At 42.8% G+C, this 17,395-nt stretch overlaps 2 protein-coding genes across 2 annotated transcripts; one reads left to right on the forward strand and one right to left on the reverse strand.

Annotated features, from left to right (window-relative positions):
• Positions 1-35: 35 nt before the first annotated feature.
• On the forward strand, positions 36-1,489 carry atp5md (ATP synthase membrane subunit k). Its single transcript, XM_071389534.1, has 4 exons — positions 36-194; positions 846-944; positions 1,067-1,157; positions 1,356-1,489. The coding sequence occupies exons 2-3, from the start codon at positions 858-860 to the stop codon at positions 1,154-1,156; spliced, it is 177 nt and encodes a 58-aa protein (XP_071245635.1). The 5' UTR covers positions 36-194; positions 846-857; the 3' UTR covers position 1,157; positions 1,356-1,489.
• Positions 1,490-1,498: 9 nt separating this feature from the next.
• taf5 (TAF5 RNA polymerase II, TATA box binding protein (TBP)-associated factor) lies at positions 1,499-8,114 on the reverse strand. Its single transcript, XM_071389531.1, has 12 exons — positions 7,686-8,114; positions 6,135-6,375; positions 5,742-5,889; positions 5,455-5,622; positions 5,058-5,221; positions 4,584-4,719; positions 4,224-4,344; positions 3,897-4,026; positions 3,257-3,421; positions 2,837-3,014; positions 2,365-2,542; positions 1,499-2,196 (listed from the first exon to the last, which is right to left on the reverse strand). Exons 1-12 carry the CDS (start codon positions 8,089-8,091, stop codon positions 1,982-1,984), a joined length of 2,250 nt encoding a protein of 749 aa, XP_071245632.1. The 5' UTR covers positions 8,092-8,114; the 3' UTR covers positions 1,499-1,981.
• Positions 8,115-17,395: the final 9,281 nt, after the last annotated feature.

The raw sequence follows: 17,395 nt of genomic DNA on the forward strand, positions 1-17,395 counted from the left end.
TCCAATTTTACTTTAAAAGGCGGGGTTATTAATTGACTGACGTTAGCTTCGTCCACAAACATTGGTTCACTAAGTACTAACCACTGAACATGCGCTGTAGAGAGTAGGCGGGATTTCCTGATACTTTTAGCATTTCGGCCTCTCTCGTTGAAGGGCACTTGTTCAATTCCGTGCACAAGGGTCGTGTGTTGAAGGTAAGAATAGTGACAATCATTATAACATCTAGCTTTATTCATTTCCCTACGTTTTATAACAGCGTTGTCCAGGAGGCTGTTACTTGTGGTGTCTCTAAAATGCCAGTTTAGTTGTTTGTCAGTACCAACTAATCTTGCTAGCCAATATTGCTAACGTTAGCGAGGTAGCTCAAGACAAGCCAGATTGTTTGCGAACGTTAACCTCTGGCGCTAGCTAGCTACTGCCTGGCCAGCTACTGTTTTTGAATGAAAGTGAACCAGCTAACATGTAATACCCACACAAATATAGCAGTCCGCTTTGGGTTGAATGGTACCACACAATTACATTATATAATTACTGTAACTAGTTAACGTTACGTTAGCCCATTTGTTTCCACTGTTGTGGGATGAAGCTGTCTGGCTTGCAGGCCGTCAGGCTTGTCAACTAGAGCTACTCAGCCTCAATGTTTGACAGGCAAGTTGTCTTGAGTAATCAATTCCCCCCAGTACAATAAGTACTGATATTAACGTCTTGCGCATGGGTGTTAGAAATAGGCCATTCCATAATTTGTGGTTGGCATTTTTTGGGGGGTTGGCATTACTTGCCCTCTGTAATCCTCCCATTATCAATGCATTGTAATTGACTGAGTAATCTATTTCTCTCGGGACCAGCTACTATCCAACATGGGCGGACACGACGCAGGAACCAGTCACCAGTTTACTGGTTTTGCCAAGTACTTCAATGCATACACAATCACAGGCAGGAGGAACGTAAGTTCATACATTAATTAAATGCTGGCATGCGGAGTTGTGATTGTGTCAATCAACTGTGCAAGATGGTGTACAACCATTTGACATTCTCAGAAAGGTCACGTGTGCTATTCTGTCCACAGTGCGTCTTGCTCACATATGCAAGCATAGCCACCATTGCCCTCTTCTTCAAGTTGAAGCCCAAGAAACAGGCGGCTGTCACGGCAAAGTGATGTGAGTGTATTGCATAGGATACCGTCAGTTTCTCGTACCCATTTTGTCTAGCAAACGTATCATTTTTTTTAAGACCGCACCGTTTTATAATCAAATATCTATTTGACTATAATCAGGAGTCTTTTGTATGGACAATACATGTTTCTGCCTGGTGGAAAGCTAACTGTATATTTCCCATGTGTTCTTGTTTCCCCACAGGTGTCCTGGCTGTTCTGTAGTATAGTGGTCGGAAGTTTGGCGACAGCTGGATGTGCTTGTAAGAAATAAGGCCATATTATTTGGCATCACCGTGTTATTAACGTTATTAACAATAAAAACTATGTAAAATTGAACCCACCAAGTTATTAAAAAAGTGTTTTATTTACACAATATGCACCATTATAAAATACTATATATAGCATGACAGCCACATAAAACTGTGTTTGTGGCAGTGAAAAAAACATGGTCTCTTTAGGCTAGTAATGGCACTCATTATGGGAGTAATGTGACACTGGTCCTGGGTCAGTTTTGCATTTCCCCACTAAGGATTCATATTTGTGAAGACAAGCATATCCTGTATCTAGGGGCAATTTCACCCCAGAGTAATTTTAGGCTGGGTGGGCTCAATCAGATCCTAGATCAGCTTGATGATGAGGCTGCAGCTTTTGGAACAACCATGGTCCTTAGGTATGCATCACAGTAGATGAACTTCAGTTAGCCAATTCAACTGGTTGGGCATTTTGCTTTGATCCACTGTCTTTAACTGGTTGGATACGACTTTTGTAATTTCTCTTCTCACACAACCCTAGTCTTTTTTTTTTTTTAGCAGGGGGTTCTCAATGTCCTCATGGGTTGTAGGCCCCTGCAGCCAGCAGTAGGTTCCTGCGGGTGAAGTGCAGGTGAATGACAGGGGTGGACTTGGTCATGTAGGTGCCTAGCAACAGCTCCTGGGAGTTCTCTGGTAGATGGATGTGACCTGTAGCTGCGGTGAAGTCATCCAGCTCCACATCATCAAAGGCCTTCAGTGTATCCCACAGTTTTACAGTGTTATCCATTGAGCCTGGAAAATATTATTATTATGAGTGGTGGAAAACTACAAGCATACATTTCTTGTAGACCCAATATCCCCCTAAACCATACTGTGCTTGCTCAGATATTTTCTTTTCACGTTGTCCTTTCAAGTATGGTGGGTGCATGAACAGGCCAGTTAGACTAAAGGGCCACAAACCTGAGGCTAGTATCTCTCCGTCCCTGCTGAACTTGAGGGCGTAGATGGCATCAGTATGTCCCTTCAGCTCTCCGACCATCAGGCCGTGACCAACATCCCACAGTAGAACCCTGCTGTCAGTTGCTCCCGAGGCCATGAACTTCCCATTGGGGGAGAAGGCCAGAGAATGAATGGGGCCCTGGGAACCAAACCGGTTTATTGAGATGGAGGTTCAGTAACATCACACACATTACTCTTGTGTACAGTATGCAACAAGTTATTTTAAATCATACATACAATATACATTTGTACAAAAGGACATGTTACTCAGGGTTGTGAAAAAAATGAATTCAGGTTGTTCCTCCTCCCTTTCAAGGTGTTGTCTCCCATTTCATGCCTACTAAACATGACCTTGAACACCAAACCATCCTATACACATTCTATTGGGAGAGAACAGATCACCAGGTTCCCTATGACCTTGAACTCTTCGTACCTTGTGACCCGTGAGGATGCGGACACAGTTGCCAGTCAGGACGTCCCAGAGGCGGATGGTACGGTCAGCTGAACCCGTGGCCACGTAGTTGGCGTTAGGGTGGAAGCGGGTGCACGTGATGTCAGCCAGGTGACCAGCGAACATACGCAGTGGCTGGTAGTGGTCAGTCGCCCACAGACTGCGGAAGAAGACAACGCAAAACCTCAAAAAGACCAGTGACTGTTTTCTTGTGACCCATCAGGTAAACAAAACCAAATTACAGTCAGGCTTTTTCTCTAGACATAAATTAAGCCTTGAAAGCCCTTTCAATAGAGAATTTCCATTGAACATCCTTCTCAGTCCAGGAAACAGGCCCAAAGAATGCCATTCATCAATTGCATTGAAACAAATGAAACATTAGGTATTAATAAGGGTTCTTACCGAGCGACTCGGTCATGTCCCCCAGAGATAAAGTAGTAACCATAGGGTGAGAACTGAGTGTCCCAGACAGGGTAGTTGTGTCCTTTATACCCCACCAGACAGGTGAACGTCTGCAGACTCCACAGTCTGACCGTACCGTCCTCAGAACTGGACAACAGGTAGTTCCTAAAATACATGATTAGAGGAGAATTGAAGTTAACCATAGAAATAAGAACACTAGAACAGACAGTAACTCTAGTGTTTCAAATCTCTATGAAGTCAATTAATTCAAACTATGTATCCTTGCCTCCTCTTTAACATTAGTCCAATACGCCACACTACATGATACACCCAGGTCCAGTTTTCCACACACAGATTAATTATAGTCCTGGACTAAAAAGCCCTTAGACCAGGGAGCATAAAAATTCCATTAACGATGTATAGTGGACTCCTTTTTAGAAGAATTTGACGGCAAGGAAATAAGACAGCTTCAGTGCGGCCTTCCAGACCTCATTGAAGACCGAATGCCGCCCCCGGGGCAAAATCAGTTCCACGCCCCTACCTTAGACATTCTCCATTGAGCATTCTTCATAGTCCGAGACCAGGTTTAATATGAGTTTGGGAAAGTGTCCTCCCCAATGATCACTTTATAACATCTTACCTGTCAGGGCTGAAGCTGATGCCGTATACTGGTCCACTGTGTCCGTACAGGATCTTAGACTCACTGGCCGTCTTCTCATCCATGATCCTCTCCAACACGTCATCAGACTCTTTATCAATATTACTCAGGTCTACAGGGAGATGAGAGAGAGAGGGAGCAGATTTAAAGTCGTGGTTACTATCAATTTATGTGCAAGCTTATGATCTCAAGTTCAACAATGGTTATAGATGGATTGTGGAATGCTACTTTCAGCCTTGGTTATAACATGTGTTTCGATGTGTGTATGATGTATTGTATATTATCTCTGCGGTCACCATTGTCATTTACCTGCTGCAGATTTGACCCGGCGTAGTTTCTTGGGTGTGACGCTCCACACCCTAACGGTGGAGTCAGCGAAGCCCCCCGCGATCAGACTGGAGTCATCTGTGAAGTCCACCGCTGTCAGACCCTACAGGTCAAAGGTCAAGACAGAATACTGTATGTTACCGCATTGTTTTGTGGTAATACTGTGAATAAAAGTTTTATTCACAATATTAAATAATGATGCTTTAGAAGCGTCACGTTGATAACACTGAGCTCATCACAAACAAATGAATAAGGTTTTGTCAACATTGAAATCAAGTTATACTTGAATACTAATAAAGTTATCATTCAAACATTCAAAATCCATATCCAAGCATGGCTGACCTGGTAAGCGTTGAGGAAGGAGTAGAAACAGATGGAGGGTAGGTTGTCTGGGCCCAGACGGATCTTCTTAGTGGCCTCCTTCATGTTCATGATCTTGTCCAGCTTGTCAGAGTCCTTCAGCTCGGGGAGGGGGATTCTTGGATATTAAAAATTAACACGGTCAATTTATACATCATTCATAAGTCATAGTCAGGCAGTAACAGTTGTTTCAATGGGGAGGGACTGCAAATGCTAACAAGCTTCGTGGCTAACTCTAGTGCAGAATAGAGTACAAATGTTGTTCGTGGTCTCTGAAACATAAGGAAATCTGGGCTGTGTTCATTAGGCACCAAATGAAAACTGACAAACAGGGACTACCTGGACTGGTCCAATAAGAAATAAACATTTTCATTTTCCCTAGCAAAACGGTTCGCTAGGGTGTGTGCACTAAGGAAAACAACCCCTAACTAAAGAAATGTGTCAGTGGTGACATACCTAGCTTGTTGGGGTGCGTTGGGGTCCTGTTTCTTGCTCTTGGAGCCCATGCTGTCCTTCTTAGGTTTCTTCTTCTTGGGTTTGCCCTCCTCGTTCTCTGCTTCCTCATCCTCATCGTCCAGAGGTACCTCGATCTCTGGCTCCTTCAGAAGACCATAGAACACCTGCACAACAGCCAGGAGTGGTACAGTAAGTGTAGTCAGTACAGATAGTTTTAACCTCTCAATCAGCAAATACAGTAATGCATATCTAAAATGAAAAAGTATTGCTCACTGGCTTGCTCACACATACATTGATAACACTATCACTTTAAAACAAACCAGCTATTACAGATTTTTGCTTCAGCATCACTCACACTGACAACACCCCCTCCCCCCATACACACACACACACCCACCTTGGCTTTGTTGGCATCTCTCTTGCCCTCCCCAGCCAGACTGCCCGACATGGCATCAATCTGACTTTTACTCCGAGGCATCCCGTCAAAGATATCAATATAGAGATGTTCCTGTATAATATTCCAGATCTGGTTGTTCTGACGTTCCTGCAGGTGCCTCTTCAGCAGCTGGTAAGATAACATACGATACGTTATTGTCAACTGCCACAGAGACCTTGACATTTCTGGTTTCTCCCCCCCCAGTCAGTGCTGGGATTTGAAGTTGTTGGCCCACCAAGGCTACTTACCTGGTAGGAGTCTCGGGAGATGCGGAGGACAAACTTGCTGGTCCTGAAGTCCAGCATGGTCTCATTTCCCTTCATGTGTTCCTTCTTGGACATGCTCGAGAGGATGCGGAGGTCCTCCTCGTAGTAACACTCCTGGTCACCGCTGAACCTGAGGCAGGGAGAAGAGTCAGTGGATCTAACATCTAAATAAAGCATGCATAGTGTCACATTACACTAAGTTAAGGCAGTTACAAATAGAACAGGTTGTTTCCCATTTGATCGTGGAACTCATAAAAGTCCCTGACAAATCAATACACCAGTTGGACCTAAAATCAATAAAGACATGTGCTTGACAGGCAGGAACTTTGGAGACGCTACAAGGGAGCAACAACACTACCAGTCCACAACACTTACTTTTCAAAAAACTGTTTAGCCTCATTCTCGTGGTTGTTGTAGACCAGCTCCAGGTACATGTGGACAAACAGTGGGTAGAAGACCTGGGAGAGTTCAGCTCTGTGGCAGTCCAGGACAGACTCAATAAACTTCTTCAGGCCGTTATAGTAGAGTGGGTACAGGACAGGGTCCCCCTGCTGGCTATAGGCCGACAAGACAACGTTGACGTCTGGTTGGTCTTCCCCACCTGATGCTGCCACCACTGTACAGAGCACAAGTAGTAGTTGTTAGAAGAATGAAAATATATTGAAGTAGCTAACTAATAGTAATATACCTATTGGTCTTATCCATAGTAGTTTGGGGGTTGGGGTCCTGCGACTAGTAAAGGCCCAGTGCACTACTTTTGTGAAAACAGAAGCTAAATGTATTTGAGTGTTTACCTGCATTTGTAACCTGAGTCTGATAATTATCTGTACAAAACAGTTAACTTGAGGAACATAAAAATACTTGCTTGATATGTTTTCCAGTTTCTTGAAATACTAAAGAAATGCAACTTATTACTATGTGAAAACTGAAATGGTCTATTCATTCCTTTTAAGTAGACGTTCTTATCCAGAGCAACTTTTTCATACATTTTCATACTGGCCCCAAATGGGAATCGAACCCACAATCCTAGCATTGCAAGCGCCATGATCTACCAACTGAGCCACATCATCAGAAACCACTTGATGTCTCAATGTACTCAATTACTGTATTGTGCATTGTTGTTCTTCATGGTGATGGAAAGTCTACAGGTACAAACCTAGATGACCAGCCTATGTACAATACAGTAATGTACATTTACATTAAGTGGTTTATAAGGATGGTAAATTGTGTTTTTTCTATTTTATTTGGTCAAGAAAAATATTTAATTTGATCTGGATGTTTTGTGTCTTTGCCCATAACTTTCCACATTTTGATGTAAATGTTTGAGGACAGGGTTTGTTCTTTCTGGATTCCATTAGAATGGCAATCGCAGAGAAAGGGACAGGGCAACAACTCTTACAATTCCAACTATTGAATTCTGCAAGATACTGCTCTTAATTAAACAACTACCTTTTTTTGCCAAAGCAGAGATGCCGGAGAAAAAAAAGTGCTTCACAGTAACATACCTCTATATCAGTCCGCTTATACTAGTAAAGGCAGAGTGCACTACTTTTGTGAAAATAATTTTGTCCAAAAATATAACTATTTTGCATTACTAAATATATTTTTTTTATTCTGTTTTTTTCAGGGGGTGCTGCACACACTCAGCACCCCTACTTCCCGCGGCTATGGTCTTATCGCAAGAACTGTTTTCATACATCTACCAGCAACAGTGTGAGGAACAAACAGCAGTTTCAGGACTGCCTGTCAAGCTCTCTCGTGTCTCATTCATTCAACAGTAAGCCAACTGGCAATAACAAATCAATTGCATTGCATGCCCTTGTGAATATGCAAGTTATAATGATGTATTTGGTATCTTAGCTGGGTAGCTAGCTAACAAGGCAAATAAAAACAAACGCATGACTTTTGAATGTGATCGCACGAGACCTTTTGGGGGTGCGGTGGCCGGGGGTGCGACGGGGGTGGCGATTGACACTCGGCTGAGGAGAGAGTTGGCATCCCCCCCATCAGCACCGACATTTGGGACGCCACCCGATCCAGCTCCCGCCGACTCGGATACCGGGGAATCATCTGCATCTGCAGATAAGCCCGCTTCTCGCCGCAAAATATCGACCGACTCGGTCAATTTATTCCTCTTGAGAAATTGCAACACCGCGAGCAGTGTCTGTTGATCTTCACCCGATCCCGCAGGAGATTTCGATTTACCGCCCGAAGACGTAGAACCGGGTGACGAAGAGTTTGCATTGATATTTCCAGACCCATCGTTTGTTATTTCTGTTTTTATGTCTTTTTCGACCTCCAGATTGTGCTGACCATCTTGCACAGCCGCCATTTTCGAAATGAAGTGCGCATGTACGGGCAAAATAAAGAAACGTGGACCGCACAATATCTGACATTCTGATTGGTCCTCCGAAAGAAGAAATTGTAGTTTCGTTGGTTCTCAGTGGTGTAGGCGAATTCTTAGAGAACCGTCATTTCTGTACAAGAGCCAATCAAAATTTGAGTTTATAACAATTTCAATTTTTATTTTTAGAAACGATTTATTATGGCCAACTCATATTTCTTGCTTGTAGAAATATTGTGCTATGATGTTTACATTTTTTGTATCATATGAAAATCTTGTATTTGTAACTTAGTTAACATTATTGAAGAGGACAGCTAATAGCTTAGAGGTAAATATTTTTTGCATTAGTTGTATTGCTTTTAGTTTTAGTTTGTATATATTTTTCACCTGCTGACAAAAATATACAAAAAATGATTATCCTTGACTGGGGATCTGTGATCTATATGTGCCAGTCATGTGTCAGTTGTACCAGTAGGTGGCACTTTGGGCCCACTGTCACTTTCCCTGACGTTTGAGAGAGTGATCAAATCTCCTTAAAGGGATTCGGCAATACCAGTATATTTTTTTTATTGCTGATGTTTTCAATGAAATGGTGTAAAAAAATAAAGAAAAAGCAGTACATTTTTATATTCTAGTCATTTAGCAGATGCTCTTATCCAGAGTGACTTACAGGAGCAATTAGGGCTAAGTGCCTTGCTCAAGGGCACATCGACCGATTGTTCACTTAGTCAGCTCAGGGATTCGACCAAGCGACCTTTCGGTTACTGGCCCAACGCTCTTAATCGCTAAGCTACCTGCTGCTCCTTCAACAAGGCTGTGCTGTCAATCTATTCTACGAGAACGACATATTGAGTACGGTTACATGTACACAATAATACAATAAGGCAATTTTGATTTTATTATTGTGGATAGTCAGATTAATATAATAGTTTGTTTAAACTGTTTACATGCTTTGCAAAAAGAACGATTTTCCTAATAATCCAGTTAACATGTACACCTCTGAAATCAGGCTACCTGATGGGACAATAAGGAGGAATTTAGGTGAATAAGTAAACATTTCCTGACTCAAACCGATAGTACTTTTGACCAAAATAGCTCATTCGGCCAGAGGCTTTCAATAAAACAACATTTCACAGATTTCTGAATCATGAATTCACTATATATGGAAAAGATTTTTGTGTAGATTTCCACCGTTGTGAAAATTACAGTTTAGTCCGTTGGTCTTTCAACCTATATTGAAAGTTTAAAAAATGGCAAAGTCGCAGAGCTTGCATCCAGTAACGTCAGGAGTCGTGACCCATTTTTGCAGTTGTTTCAGTATAACACTACAGTGAGAGAGAGGGGGAGAGGACAAACGTCCACTGAACTAGTTTCAATGTATGGAATCACTTCAGAGTTTCTTGATTTTGGGTAAACTTCTCCTTTAAATAAATGCAGGAAAAAAATCCTGTCAAATTGAACTTTCTACCACAGCGACCATGGCATTTTTGTGAAGCCTATTTGTTTCTGAGTTCGGACATGTAAAGCTGGTATGTGAAAACTATCTTTAAGATGCATACTTTCACTTTTTCTGAACTCAATTCACTCGCGTTTAAGAGGGAGGCTTGTCCTACCGGTGCTGGTACCTGCGCTGATCAAACACACCGCTGGAACACCGATTATGGTGTTAACATTCCTAATAATTCCAAAGATTTCTCAGCAAACTAGGTGTTTTATTTGGCGTATGCTTAGATTTTGACCTTATGCCGATTAAGATAAACAGACTAAAGTGTTTACATGACTATTGCCATACTTGGCCTACTGCCATAATCATGTGTAATATCGAAGTATTAGTGTGCATGTAAACATACTCATTGTTACAGTGAGTGTGACGTGTGCCACTGTACTTTCTCTCTCTCTGCACTTTAACGGAAACTGTAATTTATACCTTCATTTTAGGTATTCTCACCAGTAAAAAACTCAAACGTTTTACTGCAGCATACTGTAAATTATGGTGCATTGTGGGAAAATTGCTGTATATCGAATGGTACTGTAATTCCACCCCACAGAATACTGTATCTTTGGAGCGTCAAAAACCGTTTGACCACTAGTGGGTGCATGATATTGTTGTTTCTGGCTCATTAACATATTTTGAGAAGCGCCTTGTAAAAGGCTATATTTGTTGCACCCGTGAGTGAGAATGTACATTTTACGGTATTGTACTGTGTGTCATTACACAGTACTTGCTTTGATACCATTTTTATATTACAGTAGGTGTACAGTAATATTAAATACAGATTTTACTTGCCACCGAGCTGCCTGTAAATTACTGTCCAATACATGGTAACCCCTTTACAGTGTGGCCAACACACACACACACACACACACACACACACACACACACACACACACACACACACACACACACACACACACACACACACACACACACACACACACACACACACACACACACACACACACACACACACACTCCCTCTCTCCTTTGAGCCACAAGGATTCATGCTATTGCAGCCTGTGTTCAATCATTCTCCCAGCAAGATTTCTGATGGGAATCTTTGTCCTTCACTAATCCCTGTATATCCTCTTATATTCTACACTGCTTATCTGACTTTAGCCAGACTAGTCATCTGTCTAAGGACATTGTACATAGAGATTTCATTTAAGATATTGATTATTTTAAGGAATAACATACAGGTGTACGATCTTAATTTGATCTATATTCAGTCACAGCAAAACAATCCTGCAGCGACAGGATTTGAGCGTTTAGTCCATAATGTTGCTTGATGGTTAGGCTATTAGCTGGCCAAAAGTAGGCTACATGAAAAGTGCAATACTGTTAATATAACCAACCGTGTGTTAGTGTGGGTTTTCAGTCAATTGATTGAAATCACGACGCTCATCATTCTCAGCAACAAAAGAGTGATCAAATTACATCTGGAACTACTGCTTGAGATTTGGCCAAAACCACATGTCAGTATGTGTTAACATGGTTCAACAGTTTCATAGCATTATGATCTAATATATGTCAGCATTTAAATCAATCAGCTTTTAGTTTGAATGCACCCTATTGCTGGAACAAAATTCAAAATACACTACCGTTCAAAAGTTGGGGGTCACTTAGAAATGTCCTTGTTTTTGAAAGAGAAGCACATTTTTTTTGTCCATTAAAATAACATCAAATTGATCAGAAATACAGTGTAGACATTGTTAATGTTGTAAATGACTATTGTATCTGGATACGGCTGATTTTTAATGGAATATCTACATAGGCGTACAGAGGCCCATTATCAGCAACCATCACTCCTGTGCTCCAATGGCACGTTGTGTTAGCTAATCCAAGTTTATCATTTTAAAAGGCTAATTGATCATTAGAAACCCCTTTTTCAATTATGTTAGGACAGCTGAAAACTGTTGTACTGATTAAAGAAGCAATAAAACTGGCCTTCTTTAGACTAGTTGAGTATCTGGAGCATCAGCATTTGTGGGTTCGATTACAGGCTCAAAATGGCCAGAAACAAAGAACTCTCTTCTGAAACTCGTCAGTCTATTCTTGTTTTGAGAATTGAAGGCTATTCCATGCAAGAAACTGAAGATCTCGTACAACGCTGTGTACTAATCCCTTCACAGAACAGCGCAAACTGTCTCTAACCAGAATAGAAAGAGTGGGAGGCCCCGGTGCACAACTGAGCAAGAAAACAAGTACATTAGAGTGTCTAGTTTGAGAAACAGATGCCTCACAAGTCCTCAACTGGCAGCTTCATTAAATAGTACCCTCAAAACACCAGTCTCAACGTCAGTGAAGCGGCATCTCCAGGATGCTGGTCTTCTACAACATTAACGTCTACACTGTATTTCTGATCAATTTGATGTTATTTTAATGAACACAAAATGTGCTTTTCTTTTAAAAAATAAGGACATTTCTAAGTGACCCCAAACTTTTGAAAGGTAGTGTACATTTCATCTTGATGTTCTGATGGCAGTCGGTCAATTTAATACATTGATTGGGGACTTAGTAGATGAATAAAAAAAATCTGGGTGATTTGTGATGTTATATTTGTGCTTCCCTGGACTGTTTTTGTATTTTAATGTATATACAGTACCAGTCAAGTTTGGACACACCTACTCATTCAAGGGTTTTTCTTTATTTTTACTATTTTCTACATTGTAGAATAATAGTGAAGACATCAAAACTATGAAATAACACATATGGAATCATGTAGTAACCAAAACAATTGTTAAATCAAAATATATTTTAGATTCTTCAAAGTAGCCATCCTTTTCCTTGATGACAGCTTTGCACTCTTGGCATGCTTTTCCAACAGTCTTGAAGGAGTTCCCACATGCTGAGCACTTGTTGGCTGCTTTTCCTTCACTCATTCCTTCATTCACTTCCTTCCTTCTAACTCGTCCCAAACCATCTCAATTGGCTTGGGGTCAGGTGATTGTGGAGGCCAGGTCATCTGATGCAGCACTCCATCACTCTCCTTCTTGGTCAAATTGCCCTTACATAGCCTGGAGGTGTGTTGAGTCATTGTCCTGTTGAAAAACAAATGATTGTTCCACTAAGCGCAAACCAGATGGGATGGCGTATCGCTGCAGAATGATGTGGTAGCCATGCTGGTTAAGTGCGTCTTGAATTCTAAATAAATCACAGACAGTGTCACCAGCAAAGCACCCCCACAATATCAAACCTCCTCCACAATGCTTCACGGTGGGAACCACACATGCAGAGATCATCCATTCAGCAAAAGGGAAGTCAAGGCAGGCAAAGAGTCATAATCCAGTTCAGAGTTAGGCAGTTACAGGACGGCAGGCAGGATCAAGGCAGGCAGGATCAGGACAGGCAGAAACGTCAGAACTGGGAAGACTAGGAAAAACAAAAACTAGCGCACAGGAAACACGGAAACACACTGGTAGGACTTGGCCGGACAAGACGAACTGGCAACAGACAACCAGAAAACGCAGGTATAAATACACAGATAATGGGGACAAATGGGAGACACCTGGTGGGGGGGTGGAGACAAGCACCAGACAGGTGAAACAGATCAGGGTGTGACAATATACGATGCCATTTTGGATGCACCCTGTGAGTTGGGGGACCTCTGTTGAATAAGGTGATTTATTGCAATGTGATTGGTGTTACAGGGAGGAGAGGAAAGGGGGAAGAAGAGGGGGTTATCAGATCCCCTTCTGCAGCACACCTGCTGAGCTTGCACTGCAGTCCGTCGTACAGAATCCCCCAGACTCCTCAGCATGTGCTGTACACCAGACCTCATTATCAATTACATAGATACAGTACAGGAAGAGAATGCACAATTTCAGTTGAAAGGCAAACTAGTATGTTTCGTATACAATATCATAGCAGGAAGTCTTGTCAGCATAAAGTAGGAAATTCAATAGGTTTCTGTTGAAAGTTATACTCTGTGGGGACAGGTCCATCCATTTGACATTTTAGTCATTTAGCAGACGCTCTTATCCAGAGCAACTTACTGGAGAAAGTAGGGTGGAGTGCCTTGCTCAAGGGCACAACAGCAGATTCTTCACCTAGTCAGCTCGGGGATTCAAACCAGCAACCTTTCGGGTACTGGACCAACCTCTTAACTGCTAGGCAACCATTCTGGTCACAAATGAATTTATTAACCCCTGCATCTATTATTATTAGAATAAGCAGTTAGTGAAACACGAGCGTTTAACATTTAGAATGTCTGTTTCTGGATCACACAACAGAGAGATTGTTTGGAGGATGAAGATGAGAGTACTAGAATGGACTTTCAGTCCCACATCTGCTCCTGCATGAGTGTATGTGATAGGTGAGAAACCACATGAAAAGATCGCAAGTTATGTGGAGGAGGAACAGCATGTGAGCATGTGTCTACAGTGCTAAAGCCCTGTGAGTCCACACACATGGCCACCAATGCTTTACTTGGACTGAAATAGGTACCGGTACTTTTGAGCTAATATTCTATAAGAGGAACAGGAGCTCAAGCAGTAGAATATGTGAGGTGCTGGTACTCAGCTCCTGGCCAAGTCAAGCACTGATGGCCAACACCCGGGGCTGGGTAATGCTAACGTCTGTGCGTTCCCCCTCCTCGCCCCACACCGCCCTAGACTGCTGCAGCTGTTATGCAACAAACGCAGTGCTCCAGCTACACCTCCTCCTCCCCTGTCAAGGACCCTGGTCCACCGCATGTAAAACCTGGTGCTGGAATGTCAGTGTAATGACACCCTGTAGGTAGGAGGAAGCAGCGGTCTACAGGGAATCTGGACATCACTAGTTTGCTGGAGATGAGGAGGAACCTGTCACGCAGACAACTCCCTAGAAATAAGTGAAACTTTCCTAGATGGGTTACTGTTTCTACTAATAGCGATATTAATGCTTTCTTCATCACCTAAAAACGAAATCCTAATGTTTGTTGCTAATAACCCCCCCCCCCCCCAGATAGATCTATAATGTATAGAACTGTAGATCTGCCACCTACTAATGCTGGCTCAGGGCTGAAGCACACGTAAAAGGGCCTAAGGTTATTGATTTAAGATCAATGGCTGTTTGGCCCTCCCCTCCAATAGCAATTACCAGAGACAGGACCTGCAGCGTGTAGTCTTAATTAATGCGTAATCTGCCACCTGCCTCCTGAAATGCCACATAGACATACTGCAGACCTCCTATAGCATCAATGTACAGATAGCAGCTTCTCTCTTACTGAGTGTCCATGTGGTGCATCGTTGAATCTTTGTGTCTCCATGACGTTGTGTGTGATGTGTGTGTGCATGCGTGCTTGCGTGTGTGTGCGCAAGGTGATTTGTAGATCAGGGATCATGTGCAGCACAAGGTAGTCAGTCTCAAACATGTCCGTCCTTTAGCGATCAATATGTGGATCACAGCTGCTATTCTGTCTATTTCTCCTTAGTAGTTTCATTTGCTCCTGCCATTACAAAATACAGCAGACTGTCGGGGAATGGATGTAGTAGTAGTTTGTTTGTAGTAGGAAATGAAACAGAAATGTTGTTTGGTAGAAACTAATGAATGATGTTCTGGATGGCAATGACCCAGATGCTTGTCTAAGAGCTTGAAAGTATCTTGGCAGTTGGCACTGCGGCTGCCAGTGATTTGAAATAAAACGGAGTAATTTCGATTTTTCGTCAAGACATTCAGTGCCAGACTGATTTGTGAAATGAACACACCCTGGACGCCAGTAAATCTTGTGAAAGCATCCAACTGATTAAAGAGGTAACCATGCCAACGTGTTTTTTCCCTCTATTTTTTCTATTGTTTTTCTGGTACACCTTTTTACAGTTTGCTACTCTTTCTCTGTGGGATACTTTGAGAGGAAGTGGATGTATTGTATGTTGATGTGTAATGTTATACGGTCATGTGTTCTGTGCCCTAACTTGCAGTGCTGTTGGGTTTAGTGTTCTATGAATATTCAGGCGCTGTGAGCGTGTGTTTGTGTGTGTGTGTGTGTGTGTATTCTGGTGTGCTTTAGTACCATCGGGTGTGTGCTGTTCCGTATTATACGTGTGCAGTGCACTCTCTCATATTCTTACGAGCGTCTGTGTGTGTATGCCCGCTGGTTGTGTGTGAGGGGGAAGGGTTCACATGTTCAGTAGCTTCACAGAAGGAAAGTGACAACTCCCCTAGTCACACGCTGGGTGTCAGAACAAACCCATTCTCTCTCCTCTTTTCTCCCTCCCTCCCTCCCTCCCTCCCTCCCTCCCTCCCTCCCTCCCTCCATTCACAACACATCCCTCACGTTGACTGTGTGGAAACACAACAGGGTGTGGCACTACCACCATCGCACCGCATGACAAAAACACTACCAACGATGCACAACAAACAAACTCAATCACGCACACAACGCACACACACACGCCAGCACTCCAAGAAACAAGAAGGACTATTTTATCTACAGTTCAGTAGCACTAAATCTAAACCACATGCCAAACTGAACATTATTAAAAGATCTGATGAATGACCCTTTAAAGCTGTCTTGTTTAACCTGTTTGTAAAATGCTGCCCTGATGATGAGATCGTTTGGGAGTTTTACAGCCATTGACTGTCTGTTAAGTGCACTGCAGTCTGCAGCATAGGTGACTGTAGCCATAGAGATCTCCTTTGTCACACTCAGGTGCTCGCTAGGTACTCTGATGGCAGAACTCTCTAGAGCCCTCTTGCCTGCTGGGGTTTTCCAATTAGTCTGATATCAATCTGCAGTCATTGAGTTGATATAAATCATGTAATTCCCTTCAATGCCCAGTCTGGTGAATAGTCTTCTTTCTTATTAGATTGAAATGTGTGAAGGGTGTGTGCGTGCGTGTGTGCGTGCGTGCGTGTGCGTGCGTGCGTGTTCGTGCATCTGCGTCTGTGCGTGCGTGTATGTTTTCCGCTTGGCAGAGGAGAGCAATGTAACACCATTCTGTGACAGAGGAGGACTGAGATAGGGCGTGGTACATCCACACTTCCCTTCCCCCTCTTCACTACCCCTCTTGTTAGGTGTGTGTGTTTCAGGGAAAGCACATGGCACAGAGAACAAGGAACTGACAAAGGCTTGCAAAAAGATACAGTGAATTCTGATAACAAATTGTATGTTATACTTTTTAACAAAACATTTATTGAGGTCTTCTGTGAGACGATGGTACACACTGCCAAAATTAATTTTGTTGTGTGTGTGTGTCAAATAATAGCCATGCAATACTGTCAGTCTTTGGTCCCTCCCTATCCGTTCAGTCTGTGAGAGAAGGCCTTTGCTTTGCTGTCTTTAACTGCCTTCAGACTCTGTGATAGCTGTGTTCTGTCATTGCTCAAGCCCCTGGTCAGTGAACTAGTTCCTCAAGCTGTTTCTAGAAAGATAAGATGCTGGTTGCCTTGTGTTCGCTGCCCTACCTTAGTGCTGGGTTGTAGTTTATCATAAAACGTGTCCTTACTGCTCACTGAACACAGATTTGAATCTTTTAGACAGAATCGTGAGTGTTCGAGGCACTGCTTACCTTTAGCAAATGAGCGTCTATGCATCAGCTGTTTGAAAGGTCTCTGCTGAGGTGTGTATTTGAGCTGTGTGTGTGTGTGTGTGTGTGTGTGTGTGTGTGTGTGTGTGTGTGTGTGTGTGTGTGTGTGTGTGTGTGTGTGTGTGTGTGTGTGTGTGTGTGTGTGTGTGCGTGCGTGCGTGCGTGCGTGCGTGCGTGCGTGCGTGCGTGCGTGTGTGTGTGTGTGTATGTATGTGCAGATGGTGAGAGTGCAGCTCCTCACCCCCCACTGTGTGCACATTGAATATTTCATGAGGTGTGGCTCACA

Source organism: Salvelinus alpinus, chromosome 2 (genome assembly GCF_045679555.1).
Source record: "Salvelinus alpinus chromosome 2, SLU_Salpinus.1, whole genome shotgun sequence".
Classification (NCBI taxonomy): Eukaryota; Metazoa; Chordata; class Actinopteri; order Salmoniformes; family Salmonidae; genus Salvelinus; species Salvelinus alpinus.

Bases quoted from the DNA above. Each gene is read 5' to 3' on its own strand.
- atp5md (XM_071389534.1), top strand. From the start codon at position 858: ATGGGCGGACACGACGCAGGAACCAGTCACCAGTTTACTGGTTTTGCC. The intron at 945-1,066 runs GTAAGTTCATAC...TTCTGTCCACAG, and splicing joins CAATCACAGGCAGGAGGAAC to TGCGTCTTGCTCACATATGC.
- taf5 (XM_071389531.1), bottom strand. From the start codon at position 8,091: ATGGCGGCTGTGCAAGATGGTCAGCACAATCTGGAGGTCGAAAAAGAC. The intron at 4,345-4,583 runs GTCAGCCATGCT...TTTGACCTGTAG, and splicing joins CCTTCCTCAACGCTTACCAG to GGTCTGACAGCGGTGGACTT. The intron at 2,543-2,836 runs GTACGAAGAGTT...TTTGGTTCCCAG, and splicing joins GCATCCTCACGGGTCACAAG to GGCCCCATTCATTCTCTGGC.